The 15,471-nt window shown below is 46.4% G+C and overlaps 1 protein-coding gene across 6 annotated transcripts in view; it reads right to left on the bottom strand.

The window, feature by feature from the left end:
* Positions 1–15,471, bottom strand: part of ELMO2 (engulfment and cell motility 2) — a 334,163-nt gene that overhangs the window by 200,271 nt on the left and 118,421 nt on the right. For all 6 annotated transcript variants that reach the window (XM_069243482.1, XM_069243485.1, XM_069243483.1 and 3 more), the window contains one exon: positions 10,274–10,314. In XM_069243482.1, coding sequence (XP_069099583.1) covers positions 10,274–10,314 — 41 coding nt within the window. The remainder of the gene's footprint in view (positions 1–10,273; positions 10,315–15,471) is intronic.

Raw genomic sequence — 15,471 nt, 5'->3', positions numbered from 1 at the left:
CAGGAAGGAGATAAAAGTTAGTTAGAAGCCCCTTTGTCAGATAAGGAAATTGGAGCAGCAATCAGTGCTCTTGCAAGTGGAAAAGCAGCAGACTCAGATCAGATCAGATCAGATTCCCCTTGAGTTTTATAAAATCTTTTTTTTGGAGTTAAGGGAGGAACTTCTTAGCCTATTTCTTGGAGTACAGACAGGGTCCCCACAATCGACCTAATGGGAAGAGGCTAATACAATAGTTTTTTTTTTTTTTTTTTTTTTTAAAGGTAAGGAACTACATTTACCGGGCTCATATCGCCCGATTTTTAAAAATTAATAGCGATGCCAAAATCTATGCGAAGGTACTCGCTAGTCGACTAAGCTTAGTGATTTCTAATCTAGTATCTCCGTGGCAGCACGGGTTTATACCTGGAAAAGGCACAGCCGATCATATCAGATGCGTATTTACATTATTGGTTGCCAGGGCTGTGGCTAAGCTTCCGATAGCAGTAATACTGCTTGACGCGGAAAAAGCGTTTGATCAGGTGCATTGGTCCTTCCTATGGACAATTCTGCGTAAAAACAATATAGGTCCTGGGTTTATTAAGGCTGTTCAGCAGCGTGCTCACCGCTGCTGTTTGCCTGATATATTGATCCATTGATTAGGAAATTGTTAAGCAACAGTTTGATCAGACCAGTGGAACTGATAGAGGCCAGCACAAAAATACTTGCCTATGCGGACGACATTGCAGTCGTTACACCTGACCCTGTGATTGCCTTAAAGGAAATAGAACATATAGCTGCACGATTTGGAAGGGTGTCCGGTTATTTACTGAATAAAACTAAATGTCAAATATTAGTAAATGGCTGGACAACTATTGAGGACGAGCACAAAAGGACCCAAGTTCAATATCTAGGAGTCAAGCTGACATCAAACCTTGATGAGATAGTAGAAATAAACCTGGCTCCGGTTTTAACAAAGGCTAAGAAGGACCGGCGCCGAATCAATAATTTACAAATTTTCGTTGGTGGGATGCTGTAAAGTGATAAAAATGACCTTTTTTCCCCCAAAGTGCTTTATTTATTTTTTTAGAACTATACCGCTAGAAATTGGGCAGGAATGGTTTAAACAAATGGAAGGATTGACTAGCAATTTTATATGGTCTTACACCAAAACACGCCGGGCTTTCCGCTATTTAATACTCCCAAGGGAGAGAGGGGGTGGGTGCTCCCTAGCTTAAAATCATATTACTTGGCGGCTGTATTACAATATGCACAGACATTATGTTTTATGGATAGAACCATGCAAGACACTCTTCCTTCAATTTATACACTGATCTGGGGTAAGGAGGCTGATGCAGTCTTCTTGCGAATTCTAGAACCTAGCTAATTCAAGAAGGTTAAATTCAAAACGATCAGAGCTGCTTTTAAGGCATGGGCGCAGGTCACGCGCAAGATAGGCATGGGGCGGGTTTGTTATTACACGCCACTCTGGAACACACCTATGTTTCCAGAGATTTTTAAAAACAGGCATTGTATAAGATGGGTTAATCATGGGGTCCAGAAAGTGGGCGATCTTTTTCTTGAGAGCGGTCAACTAAAGACGTTTGAGGATTTGAAACCAGAGTTTGCCCTAGATAGAGTTTTTAAAAAAAATTCTTGCAGATTAGGAACTTCCTACTGACTACTTTCAAACACAACCCGTGTGGGGGAAGGATCGGGCTGTTGGATGCCGTGGGTAAAGCCACAGGTTGTCCTATCAGGAACTTGTACCCGCTTCTCCTAGATTTAGTACAGGATGATGTGGCGCTGCTTGTCAAGGAATGGGAGCTGCGGGTAGGTGCTAATGAATCTGCAGTTTAGGAATCCATAGACATGGCTCAAAATGTTTTATTGTCAGCCGGCCCGCAAGCTCAGCATTACAAGGTTCTGTATAATTTATACTACACACCGGCTAAGATTGCCAGCTGGGGAAGGACAGAGGGTAATACCTGTCGGCTGTGTGGTAGCTCGGAGGCAGACCTCTGCCATATGTTTATTAACTGTGGGAAACTGTTTAGGCTCATTAACGATATATCCGAATTCTTGAAAAAAGTCCTGAAACAGAATATTAACTTAACACCTCAACTAGTGTTGTTGGGGGTTGATGAGTCTGTTGCCAGGATCAATCGAGATATTTTTTGTTTTTGGCAATGTCTGTATTACGTGGGTGTGTGGCGTCTGATTGGCGGGAATCTGACCCCCCCCCCTTCTTGGAATCAATGGATTACAAGGCTTTTATCTGTATATTATCTGGAATATTGCTTATATAGAATAAAGAGCGCCGCATCTAGAAAAAGAGGCTCTAAAATCTGGGCACCCCTGCTTTCATGGCTGCAGGGCCCTGAGAATGGATAGATAGAAAACCAAGCAACTAATGGATTCTCTTGCTTTTTTTCATGATCATTCGCCTGGTCTATGTATGAATAATGTTAATAACTGATATCTGGATATTTATGTACTGATCATGATTTTCCCTCTGTGATGAAATTGGATATCACTGTGTGTCTAAAAAGTTAAAAAAAAAAAAAAAAAAAAAATACAGTATCTTTAGAACCCTTATATGGTTTGCTTTGTAGTAACTTCATGTACTACAACTTCTTTTTTCATTTAGCTCCTACTTGCTCAATTATTCTATTTGTGCAAAGTTACTAGATGGTCCCTAATCAATGGGGGCACCATGCTCCAGTCCTGGCCTCATATTTAACAACCCAATACATTCTGCGAGCTGCAATCCAGAGTTCTCGCAAATTGCACCAATTTAAGTCCAAGATTGCAAGGGTTCGTAGATGGGAATTCATTTCCCAGACACTAAGTATGCTACGTAGGGGGGTGGCCTGATCGGCAGCAATGGCGGATGTGTAATCGCTCCGCTCCGCCTGGGCCCAACATTTATCCTAATTACATAGCCCCGGAGGGGCTGTGGTCACAGGGAATGGTGGGGTGAGACGGAGACGTTGTTGCAGCCGACTGCACCCGCCAGCGGAGGACCGCTGTGGCGTCGAGCACTGGGAGCACAGCCTGGTGCGGCGCTGCGACCCGCGGCAGGTCCGGACTGCACAGCAGTAGAGAGGAGCACCTGGGCGGCTGTGGTTTGGTGCGCCCCCGGAGCCAGGCAGCGCCATCTGAGTCCTGGCACCGCGGGCGGAGAGACTGCCTGAGGAGGCGCCATGACGGCACAGCAGTTCTGAGGGCCGGGACGGCAGTCTTGGAGCCGCGCAGGAAGACTGGCTGACGGGGAGGCAAGCCAGGGCCGCTGCGGATCGGGGTCACCCAAGGGCTTGCTGCCACCTACTGCGGTGGGAGACCAGGAGCTGTGACATCGAGGTGAGCGCTGGGGCCCGTCGCAGCGGTGCAGGAGGGGCCCAACCAAGCAGGAATAAAGGGGAGAAACAGAGCGCTCCGGGGCAGACTTACCGGAGTGCAGTCGCATGGCGCACAGATGGGAGCGCCCCACCTGCACGTGGCCCAGTTGAATCCAACATGGAGGCATGACCAGGTGGGTCCAGTGATGTGCCCTGCAGCACTTGGAGGCTGAACAAGATACACCTGGGCAGCGGCCGATTTGAGACCACGGCTGCTAAATCATGGAAAAATGCGCCCCGGTGGGGCATGTTTCCATAGTGACACTGATTGCAGCTAGCAGGGCCCTGTGGCCAGAGAGGCCTACCTGGAGAGGGGAAAAAGGGGATCAGCAGCAGACTTCTACTGGAGGTGAGCTACCCCTGGAAGCTGGGCCCTCCACAGATTGCATCCACTCTGGGAAGCGGCAGAGTGAGTCTGCGTACGGACACTGACTGCTGTCGACCCTCCGTTGGGGTTGCCTTGACCCTCACAGCTGCATGTCTACTAAAAACCGTAATAAGGGAAGGTTGCAGGGGAGAGGCCACGGCGGCAACCAGAGCAATATAGACATGGCCGAACCATTGAAGCACTCCTTAAAAGTCTCTCTGGACAAGATCCTAGGGGCTATAGAGGAGTCCAAGACCACTCTCCAGCGAGAAATCAGCAAGGTATCAGTGGAACTGGGCCTGCCAAGTGCAGACCACCAGAAGCTATCAGATAGGGTCCGATGCGCAGAGACAACGCTTACAGAGCTGGCCCCAGCGCAACAAGAGACACAGGCCACCATAGCGCCCCTGACAGACCGTGTTCAGAGACTGGAACGTCGGGCCGAAGATGCTGAAGGCTGGAACCGAAGAAACAATGTGCGCATTACTGGACTGCCAGAAGGACTGTGGGTGCTGATGCGGTGACTTTCTTGAAAAATGGTTGCAGCAGGAAGTCGCCCCGGGACTGCTCACCCCTTTCTTTGCCTTGGAGAGAGCCCACCAAGCGCCGTCAAGACCAGACGCGCCTGGACGGCCCCCCACGAACTGTGGTGGCTAAATTGCTCCACTATAGGGATAGAGACAGAACCAGAGAAGCAGGGCCCTTCAGAGTGGACAATGGATCAGTGACCCTCTTTCCGGACTTTACTGCCGAAGTGCAGTCTAGGCGGGCCTCCTACACAGCGGTGAAGAGGGCTATGAGAGATGCGGGTATCCACATCTCGCTCCTATTCCCAGCTAGGATGAGAGTGATTCTGGGGGGTCATAGCACTTTCTTTCAAACACCGGAGGAGGCCTGGGAGTGGCTGGAGGCGCACAAGGCGGAGGGGCACTCTGGTGCCCCGCCGAAAGCTTCGCATCGACAGGGACGCAGGGGAGCGAGGAGACAGCGGAACAGATCCCCCCCAGGATCGAGGCCAACTCCAGCACAGAGACAGGTGGTCCGCCTTGGAGGCTGTGGCATCACTAAAACAGGGGACCCCAGCCGAGGACGCCAGTGGAGGTGAATCAGACCATCGAACCCACACCTCGGATTCAGATTCCCACCATTCTGACGATGCTCCAAGAGTGACTCCCCAAACGGCAGGTGATTTGTGATGAGTCAAGTGAAGGGCGCCGGACTCTCCTCTGGGGCTGTTTGACTACGGGCCCGCAGCGATCATGGCCCCCTCGCCTGGATTCTCTACCGATATTTACTGAATGGCGAGAACTCTATATGACTTAGCGTTACTGTTCTGTTTGTTGTGCGCATGCTGGACAACCGCTTGTTGCAGTATTGCCCTGGGAAGCGGGAGTTGGGGTTTGATGTTTTTTTCTTTTCAAATGCGCAGGAGATCAGTCACCTTGAAATTAACATTGACAGTGGCACCTGCAGGACCTGGGATAGAGCTGAGAAATGATTGCCACTGGGGGGGGGGGGGGGGCAGATGCTCCTTACCGGCCTTATTCCCATCCAGCAATGGATTACAAACTAATAGCTTGGAATATCGGGGGGATGGGGTCACTTGTTAAACGCCATAAGATCTCACCATACTTAAAGAGAAGGGGGGTACATATAGCCCTGCTCCAGGAAACGCATCTTACCGCTTGGGAGGTGGCTCAATTAAGAAGCAGATAGAAGGGATAGCTCTTCGTCACCACATACTCGGCGTTTGCAAGGGGCGCTCTGATTTGGGTTAGGGCTGGAGTCCCAATTGAGCCCCTCACCATGGACTTGGATCCAATCGGCAGATACGCTATAGTGGAGGGCAGACTGCAAGGCAGGCTCATAGTGCTGAGTTGAGTATATGCCCCTAAACAGGAGCATACTCCCTTTTGGCAGGCACTCTCAGGGTGATTGGCCAGGTTCACAGTGGGGACGATTCTTGATTGGAGGGGGGGGGGGGGGGGCTTTAACTGCGTAATGGACATTGGGATAGACTGCTCCTTCCCTCCCCTGCCTGGGGCAACAGCACTTAAAATGGTGAAAAACCTTAACGACTGGTCGAGTCACTGGGAGTTAGAGGATGTTTGGCGGGTCCAGCACCCCTTCAATAGGGATTACTCCTTCTACTCAAGGCTTCACCACCTACATACCAGAATAGATCGAGTGATGTGCACTGGCTCCATTTCCCACAAGATAATCCACTCCGAGTATCTGGGCTGTACTTTATCGGACCACAGCCTGTTAGTTATCACCTGGCAGGGTGCAGGGGCGAGGGCACCCACTCCGTCATGGAGGCTTCAGCCAAGGGCCCTGGAGGACCCAGTGTACAGGGAGGGACGCAGGGCTCACCTTCTGGAACACATTAGCATCAATAAGGGCTCAACGGAGTCACGCCGCACCGAGTGGGAGACTCTCAAGGTGGTGACACGGGGTCACTGTATGTGACAGTCGGTGGGGATCAGACGAACCCTTGTGCGTGAATTGAACCGACTGGAAAAATAACTCCATGATAGGGAGGTCGAGCAGGGTGCGGACCCGACGGCGCAGCACAGACTCCTTTAAACAAGGGAATCGTTAAATCAAACACTGGAAAGGCTACGGTGCCACGATTATCGGAAGCACATGACGTCTGTACAAGAGGAGGAGGGTAGATCGGGCAAGCTGCTGGCTTGGTTGGTGCGACCCGAGGGTGGGGGAATGGCGCTCCGAACATGAATGTACGGAGGACGGATGGAGATCATGTCTATGCTCCATCCGAGATAAACAACGCTTCTAAATCCTATTATACTTCCCTTTATAGGCAACCCGAGGAAGATCTGCCGCAGTCACTGGATCACCAACTGCAGTCCCTTCCATTGGTCACCCTTAAACCAGAGGACAGGGGCCCTCTGGGGGAGCCGCTCACCTTGGATGAGGTGAAAACTGCTATAACACAATTAGCCAAACATCGGGCACAGATGGTCTCCCCATGGAGTACTACAAGACATGCGGAACTCCTGGCCCCAGCGCTGGTTGACCTCTATACTGAAGCTTACGAGTCAGGCACTTTACCGGGGACTCTGCGGGAGGCATTGGTGGTTCCTCCGCCCAAGACCAAATCAAAAGAGGCGTCGGTGACTGACTTCCGACCCCTGTCCATGCTGAATTGCGACTTCAAAATCCTTAGCAAAGAGCTGGCTAATAGGTTATTGTGCCATGTCCCTCACCTCGTCTATGAGGACCAGAATAGTTTTGTACCCAAGCGTAATACCTCCCTGAACCTGAGACGGCTGTTCACGCTTCTACACATAGTGCACAAGGAACGGCACCCTGAGGCTGTGCTTCTATCAGCAGATCTTGAAAAGGCATTTGACTCAGTAAGGTGGGATTATTTACGGGCAGTGATGCTCAAATGGGGTTGGGAGAGAATTGGATACGATGGGTTGAGCTGCTGTACGGTCATCCGGTGGTGAGAGTGCAGGCGGGTTGGGTGGTGTTAGATACTTACCGAATATATACCAGGGGACCAGGCAGGGTTGCCCTCTTTCACCCTTACTGTTCGCGATTGATATTGAGCCCCTGGCAGCACAGTTCCGAGTGGAGGGGCGTGGAAGAGGAGTGCCGTGGGGTCGTGTGGAACACATCATCTCGCTTTATGCAGACGATCTACTGATTTATTTGCGGGATGGCATGTCCAGGATTCCTTGGGCACTCACACTGCTTGAGGGATTCAGTATCCCATCCGGTCTCAGGGTGAATAGGAGGAAAACGTATGCTTTCCCATTACCTGAGGGCACTGGGCGCCCATCTCGTGCCCTGTTGATATTCCTTGGTCCCCACATACTTTCAGATACTTGGGTATTCAGGTCTTTCACGATCCAAGTGATCTACACGATGGAAACCTTGGTGCAGCACTCTGATCTTTACGACCCTCTGTGACATTCTGGAGCTCCCTGAAACTCCCAATGATGGCCTGAGTGGCATTGTCTAAAATGGTTATGTTACCCCGCCTACTATATTATTTTACCGACCTCCCAGTGGCTATACCGACGACCTGGTTTAGGGACCTGAATGCGCTCCTTAACGGGGCTCCTGTAGGATGGGGGTCGTCAACGGACATCCCTCTCCACTCTTTGCCGACCCGCGATAGAAGGAGGTTTGGCGGTGTCGGATTTTGAATTGTATTATCTGTCATGCCAACTTCAGTGGGTGGCTAGATGGCTGTCGGGGACGCACCAGATGGACTTGAGTGTACCTAGTGGTGAAATAAAACCGGGTCTCCTTCTGGCTGGCCTGCTGGGTGCCGGCAATCTTCTGCCTGGGCGGACCATCCTGCTGACAGCGGCCCTCTCTTGTTGGAGAAGATGTTTGAAGCGCACTGGAGTGACAGTGGCCGACTACCCTGGGGTGCCACTGACTGGTATACCGTTGGGAGTGCCTTGCCGCACCCTGATGAGAAGCCAGGTGAGGCCTTGGACCCAGGCGGGAGTATTGGCATTGGGAGACCTTTTCTGCGAGGGGGTTCTGTGCCCCTTTGCAGGACTGGTGGGAGGAGGACAGGGTCCCAGTGGGACAGTTCCTGACGTATCGGACACTGGTCCTAGCTGTGCGGAAATTATGGCCTACAGTGAATGCAGAGCCAGAGACGCATGCTATATTGCACCTACTATTGACAGCGGGGAGGACAGTCACTTGATTACCAAACTCTACAGGGCTCTTACTGGGGCTACACTGACGTCCTTACAGACTCTACGGACGAAATGGGAGGAGACAGGGAGGCAAAGACCTGACGGATGTAGAATGGCAGAGAGTGCTAGCATACCCCTGGAAAGTATCCAGCAATACATGCTTCCAATATATTCAGTAAAACTATGTACATAGAACGTACCTACACAGGCTTAGAGTAATATATGGTAGTGGGCCCAGGGACTGCCCCAGATGTAAAGCGTTAGACCCAGAATTCCATCACATGGTCTGGGACTGCCCAAACATACAGAGAGGCTGGATGGGAGTAATGGAGGAGTTGGGGGGGGACCCTGGGCACACAACTAGACCTAGACCTCTTCCTGTGCTTGTTGGGTTTGCATACACGGCCAGCTTCCAAGAGAGTAGGCAGTAGGTTCTTGGATCTTGCCCTGGTCTTATTCAGGCGTAAAATCACCATGGCCTGGAAATCCCAAACGGGCCCGCATTTGGCGGACTGGAGGAGGGACCAGGCCGAATTACAGCCGCTGCAAAGGGAGGAAGCACGAGGGATTCGGACATGACCTACAGCCCCACTGTGGACAGAAATACCCGAAGCTTGGGAGGCCCAGAGACGAGGGATGGGGGGGATGCGGGAGCCTGGGGAGGACGTAACTACATTGGAGAGGGACCATGGTGATGGGTAATGGGGAAGGAGAAGAGCGGGAGGACACAGGTACCTGTGGCGCATACACCAGAGAGGCCTCACTACTCTCCTGCATAGGGAGGATCTTGGGGGCGGCTGGCTGACGCTAAAGTCCTTGGTTCGAACACATGACTACCTCTGGGATGAAGAAGAACCCCGTCGGAAAAGGCTATACCACCACATTAGAACAGGGGACGGGTGGACGCCTGGTGTAAATCTCTCGGATGGGTGATCTAGATACACAAGCATGGCCTACTCCCACTCTGCCACAACTTATCTTTCCTGCGCATAGTTTATGTAATTCCTTTATTGTTACTCCATAGTTGACTCAGCACTCTAGCTATCACCATATAAACGATTAACTGAGGAAAGCCGAAAACAGGATTAAGCAAGATGTGATAATGTCATGCACATGTGGATAGATTGTATAAAGACCAGCAGAGTATCACAATGATTAAGATATTATATATGACCCGACTGTATTATATAAGTTCGGAAAGATGTCATGTAATGAGGGGCATACACATGTACCAATGGTTACTCAACCACTGAAAATACCAATAAACAAAGTTTACAAAAAAAAAGAGGGGCATACACATGTACCAATGGTTACGCAACCAGTGAAAATACCAATAAACAAAGTTTACAACAAAAAAAAGTATGCTACGTACGATGCAGTATATAAAGTGAGAAAACTGGAAGTGTACAACCTCATTTTCATACATTACTTAATCACCTTTCTCTCTAATTAGCACATTAGTGTTAGGTTACCAATGAGATCGCACCATGAGAGACACCATGTTTTAGTTCTGGGCTTTGTTTTAACCAGCCTATGAGAGCTATAGTCCTGAGTTACATTGAGTGAACTAATAAGAGCAAAGCCCAAGACTGCAATAGTTTGTAGAAGGGAAACCTCCACTGTCACTGGTGACATGGAAGTAACCTTAAATTGGCCTCCAATGGCTCCTGATGACGAAGACTTTAGTTAGCACATGAACACCGATTTCATCAGTAGCCTTTAGAATGTGGGTTGCTGTACATTAATTCTACGTACTTCATTTTGATCTTGAAATTACTGTTTAGCTATAGTTATAAGACTTCTGATGGTGATATGAAACATATAACAGAGCTACTCACCCATCACACACCTCCTTGATTACGGAAGCTAGCGGCCGCTTCTACAAAGAAAAATACAAAAGATAACATATGCTATAAAATCACTAGGAATTTCTTTTAAAAAGAAGGATGCATGGATAGCAATCTCCCCATCCATCCCCAGAAGACCTAAAATCCTAATTCATCCTCTCGGAGACTAGGTTAAAATTGGTTTTGCTGGGCTGTGATTTAACACAATCAATATAAGACAGTTATTTGATGGAGCCCTTGAAATCCAACAGCAATAGTATTACATGTTAAAATGCGGCCACAGCAACTGGAGAGACTGTAAGGGTGTCGATGAACATTGTCCTGCTGTATCCCTCACAACATTTAGTTTAGGTTTGGAAGGCAACTATAAAAGATAATTATCAATATCAATAAAAGTTACACCTATTTAACTGTAATACATTAACGCTTCAGACCTATAGAAGTTCTCATTTCAGTGGAAGTGGTAGCAGAGTAAAAAGCTAACTGCATTCCTACCAAACAAGAAGATAGTGGACGGCACACTCATGCAATAGAGACTGAATCCAGTCAGTCTGTAATAGGAGACTAAGAAACAGACACCATTGCAGATTATTATTAACACTTACAGCTCTAGAATAGGCTGTGGGGCAGACAACGTTATATACTTTATTTCAGGCTGTAAAACTGCATTTAATTTGAAAAATAATAAGTGCCAGGGCCCCCGTCAGGAGGCCACTGCAGCTTGCACCACCCATTGCCCATGGCAGTGCTGCCATTGACAGTATCAACACAAATACTAGCCATCACACTCCTACAAGTGTGACAATACTGACTATTCTAGGCCACCCAAAGCTATAAGGATTACTTGGGTGGAAGATTAGTGATTTGTATTGTATATTTAGTTAATAAAACCACTACTCTAAATTAGACAAACAGTACCACCAGGTGGCAGACCATCATACCTGCCAGAGTTAACAATTAAGTGCCAGTGCTGAGCACCGGAAACCACCAGCTCATATTAAGCACTGCTGTAAGATGGAAATGTTGTAGGAACAGCAAATACCAGAATTAGGTAAGGAAATAACCTTAAGAATATTGAAAATGCAGTTACACAACTTCAGTCTGGAATAACTCCAAGCCCTAATGATTTACCTAGCAAACTAGTCAAAGAATTACCTGATATAAAAGTATACTATTAGAAATGCTAAAGACAGAAAGAAAACATACCATTTGTTCTGAGACTAGCATGAATTGTCCTAATACATAAATGTGACAGATACAGAGTACTGTTCATATCACCCCATCTTGGACAACTAGACCAACTGCCATTTAAAACACGCTGACACGCAATGGTTGTGGAGGGTTACATGACTGCACGATGAGAAGCCAGACTAATGCAAAACATGCAGACGGCCACTGTGCAAGTGGTGAAACTCTAGTCTAAATCACCAAGGACACAGAATGTAGGGGCCGCTGCACCCCTAGAACTCTGTTGAAGGGTGAAAAAAATCCATTGCTACATAATCTTAGGAAATTCAAAGGATGGGATGAGACAAGAAGTTTTATGGTCCATGAGATTTGGGTAAAATCATACACAAGAATACTTTCTATCAGAGATACATGCTTTTAAACATGTACAATTAAACACACACTCAAACATCAGTAAATGTGCAGAGATCCGGGAAGAATGGCCACTAGAAGTAGACTCCTCCATACGAATTCCCAAAAATGCAATCTCTCAGACAAACAACACACTAAAGAACACTCTTCTGAAAGAGCTTGATAAACTCAAATAAAGACGGGAAATAGACTAGACACACTGCAAGATGGGATAATGGAAGAAGCGCCTATGCCCCCAAATGAGATAGTGGCCAGAGTGCAGTGTCGCTTAGCGCACTTAGAAATATTACACAAAATATAAAACACCAGGGTACAACCGCAGAAATTTTGAAAAATAATGAACGAACCTTGCACACAGCAGGGCGTGGTGAGAGGCAACTTTATACACATGATTTAGAAATACCATTTGATAAAGAGATACTGCTTTGGCGGTCGGAAAAGAAAGACATGATAATAGGCCAAACCCTTGGCTTGGAACTTGTGTCCATCTTGATAGGCATACGGCAAACAAGCACTTGGCACGTATCAGAAGTTGTTATATAACTTCCCCATTCAAAAAGGCACACAACAAGTTTGCTCTCTTCCCTTTACTTTTTACAGTGGCTACTGAACCCTTTGATGAGTGTCTCGGAGGGAATGCCCTGGTTAAGAGGTTTGAGTGGGCTCATGGGGTCTTCAATAGTGCATCACTCAATGCAGATGATTTGTTAGTGTACCTCAGGGATCCTCTGGAGTAAGGTGCCAGTGTCCTTGAAATTCTGTAAGAATTTTTGGTATTAGAGTGAACCTGTCTAAATCAGTGGTATATCCCATCAGAATGGAAGCACAGGACATGTGTTGGGTCTCTAGGCAGCAGGTTTCCACTAACTGATTCAAATACTTGAGAGCATACTGCACTTGAGGAAGGCATAGTGTGGGAATGTAACATTCTCAAAGAACTGTCCAGGCTAAACAGAGATGTATACTTCTGGCTCCTCCTCCCATTGTCCAGACATATTTAAAATGATCTCCCAATCCCGTCTACTTTACCAGCGCTAAACCTACCTAGTTCAGATCCCACATTGTTTACTCTATTTTTCTACAACTACTTATGAATTTCCTTTGAAATGAAAAAGCACCAAGAATAGGAATGGCTAAGAGCTATAAATCAGCATTTCGACACAGGCATTTGGGCTACGAATGTCTAGCATATTACTGAGCAGCATATTTATTAAATGCATAAGGACTTGCTGTATACCCCCCATTCTGACCCGTCCCCACTTTTATCACCGAAAGGAGGACACTGGGGAAAATTGGCTTTTTCATTAAAAGTAGAGGGGCAAAGAAACAATGAACTGCCCCCAAAGACAAAAAGTGTATTGAAACTCTGGCATGAGACACTTGGTCAGCCTGCTGTGCAATTCTTGAGCCTCTAAGGCAACACCATTGTGGATGGACTATATTCCATGAGGCTGTCACCCTGGAGTGCTTCCAGGTATGGGAAACATAATTGGTACTTCTAGACTTGGCAAAATCTTGTCTGGTGTTCATATGAGCTCATTTCTCAGCCTTCAAGAATCTTACAATATGCAAAAACATCACTTCTTTTGATATTTGCAGCTCCGCAACACTTTTCCCATCATATTACACACTTGAAGCAAGCTCCTAATGGGGGATATGGACCATTAAAAAAAAAAAAAAAAAAACTTGCCTCTATTCCGCTCATCAATTATTTATACACAATTGTAATTGTAATTGCCTTTATATAGCGCTTACTACCCCTGACAAGGCGTCTAAGTGCTTTTCGGCGAGTCACAGGCTGCTCCGGAATCCAAAAGGATTAGTGGGGGATTAGTACAGGGGAATATAAGAACAGTATCAGTATAGGGAGGTATGATTTAATTTGAGCGGAGGACTTGAGTCTGTTAGTTGGATTGAATAGAATAACAGAGGGATAGAGGAGGGAAGAATTGAGAAAAGGTAATTGGGAGATTATAGTAGCAAGATGCGGACTGGGATGAGTAAAGAAGAAATGGAGGGGGGGAGGAGTATGTAGAAAGGGATTGGGACGATCACAGTAAAATGGGGTTTAGGATGAGTTAAAGGTGAAATAAATGAGGGAAAATTTAGTAGGGTTGTTTGGGAGATCATAGTAGTAAACTAAGGTTTGGGGTGAGCAAGGAGGGGTAGAGGAGGGATGAATCTAGAAAGGGTTATTTTTTAGATCATAGTAGTTGAATGGATTTGGGATGAGTCAGAGAGGGGAGATACAAGACATACTGACAGAGTTATGGTGATGGTGAGACAGAGTAAGGCTTTCAAGAGAGCTTTTTTCCTCTTGTACCGTAGGGCTAAAGTATTAGATAAATAGATACATGATTACATAGTAAGGGAAAATATGTGTAAGGAATGTAATATATTGAAGTTTAAGTTGTATCATATAAACAGACATTCAGAGGTTGCAGTATTTGAAGTAAATTTACTTGTGTACTTTTATAACATTATTTTATCTTTCCTCAATATTTCAATAGTGAAATGCTGATAAATAGTTAAGATAATATTTACCTATTGCAATAGATAAAATAAACAGAATCTTAAGCATCTAATCAAACAACTTATATAGAAACTATACAATGACCTATGAACATGTTAAGTGTAGAATATACACACATATATGTATATACATACACATATACCTAATAATATATATATATACACCCATACATACAACAATTAGTAAAATATACTTTTGTTAAAACAGGGGTGAACAGAAAGTATATATTTTAAGATACAATAGTTATTATACCTATTTTAACAAAGAAACACATATCTAGATATATACATCTAATGAAATTATAAATGTTTACATATACAGGGATATGGAGTCCATTGCTGTTCCGGTATGGTAGTCATGTAGGAAAGAGCCAACTCTTGAGTAGTCCTCTGAAGATAAGATAGTTATCCGTGGATCTTATATTTGGGGGTAATGAATTCCATTGTTTGGCCGCTTGAACTGAGAAAGATATACCACCTATTGTCTTTTTCTCATATGGTGGTGTTTTGAGGCAAGCTGCCAATCTTGAGCGGAGTTTTTTTTAAAAAATTTTATGTATTTTGTGGTTTCATTCCTGATGAATATCGCGGTCCTGTTAGATGTATTGTTTTGTGGGTGATAAAGCAACTTGAAGATGGATCTTCTGGCAACCGGTAACCAACGTATGGCCCTCAAGGCAGGGGATATGTGAGCTTGTGGCTTTACATGTAGGAGTAGTCTGGCAGCCAAGATCTGAGAGTGCTGAAGTTTTTTCATATCAGATAACATAATCCATGCAGGAGGCCATTGGCATAATCCAGTTTAGATGGTACAAGAGAGCTAGTAGCCTGCACCTTGTGTGGGAATCCGAGGTGTGGGAAGATAAGTTCAAGAGTTTTCATGGTCATGAAGCTTGATCTTGCTAATTTGTCCATTTGCGCATTCATTGTTAACTTACAGTTCATGGTAATTCCAAGGTTTCCAAATTCCTTAGATACTTTAGGAGGTGGTCCCAGATTGTCAGGCCAGGCGCAGAGTGGGTCATCATTTTTCCAACTGACACAGGTGAACATTTCTG

The sequence above is a fragment of the Pleurodeles waltl genome, chromosome 7 (assembly GCF_031143425.1).
Source record: "Pleurodeles waltl isolate 20211129_DDA chromosome 7, aPleWal1.hap1.20221129, whole genome shotgun sequence".
In the NCBI taxonomy this organism is placed as follows: Eukaryota; Metazoa; Chordata; class Amphibia; order Caudata; family Salamandridae; genus Pleurodeles; species Pleurodeles waltl.
This window is presented reverse-complemented; position numbering and strand designations above follow the sequence as displayed.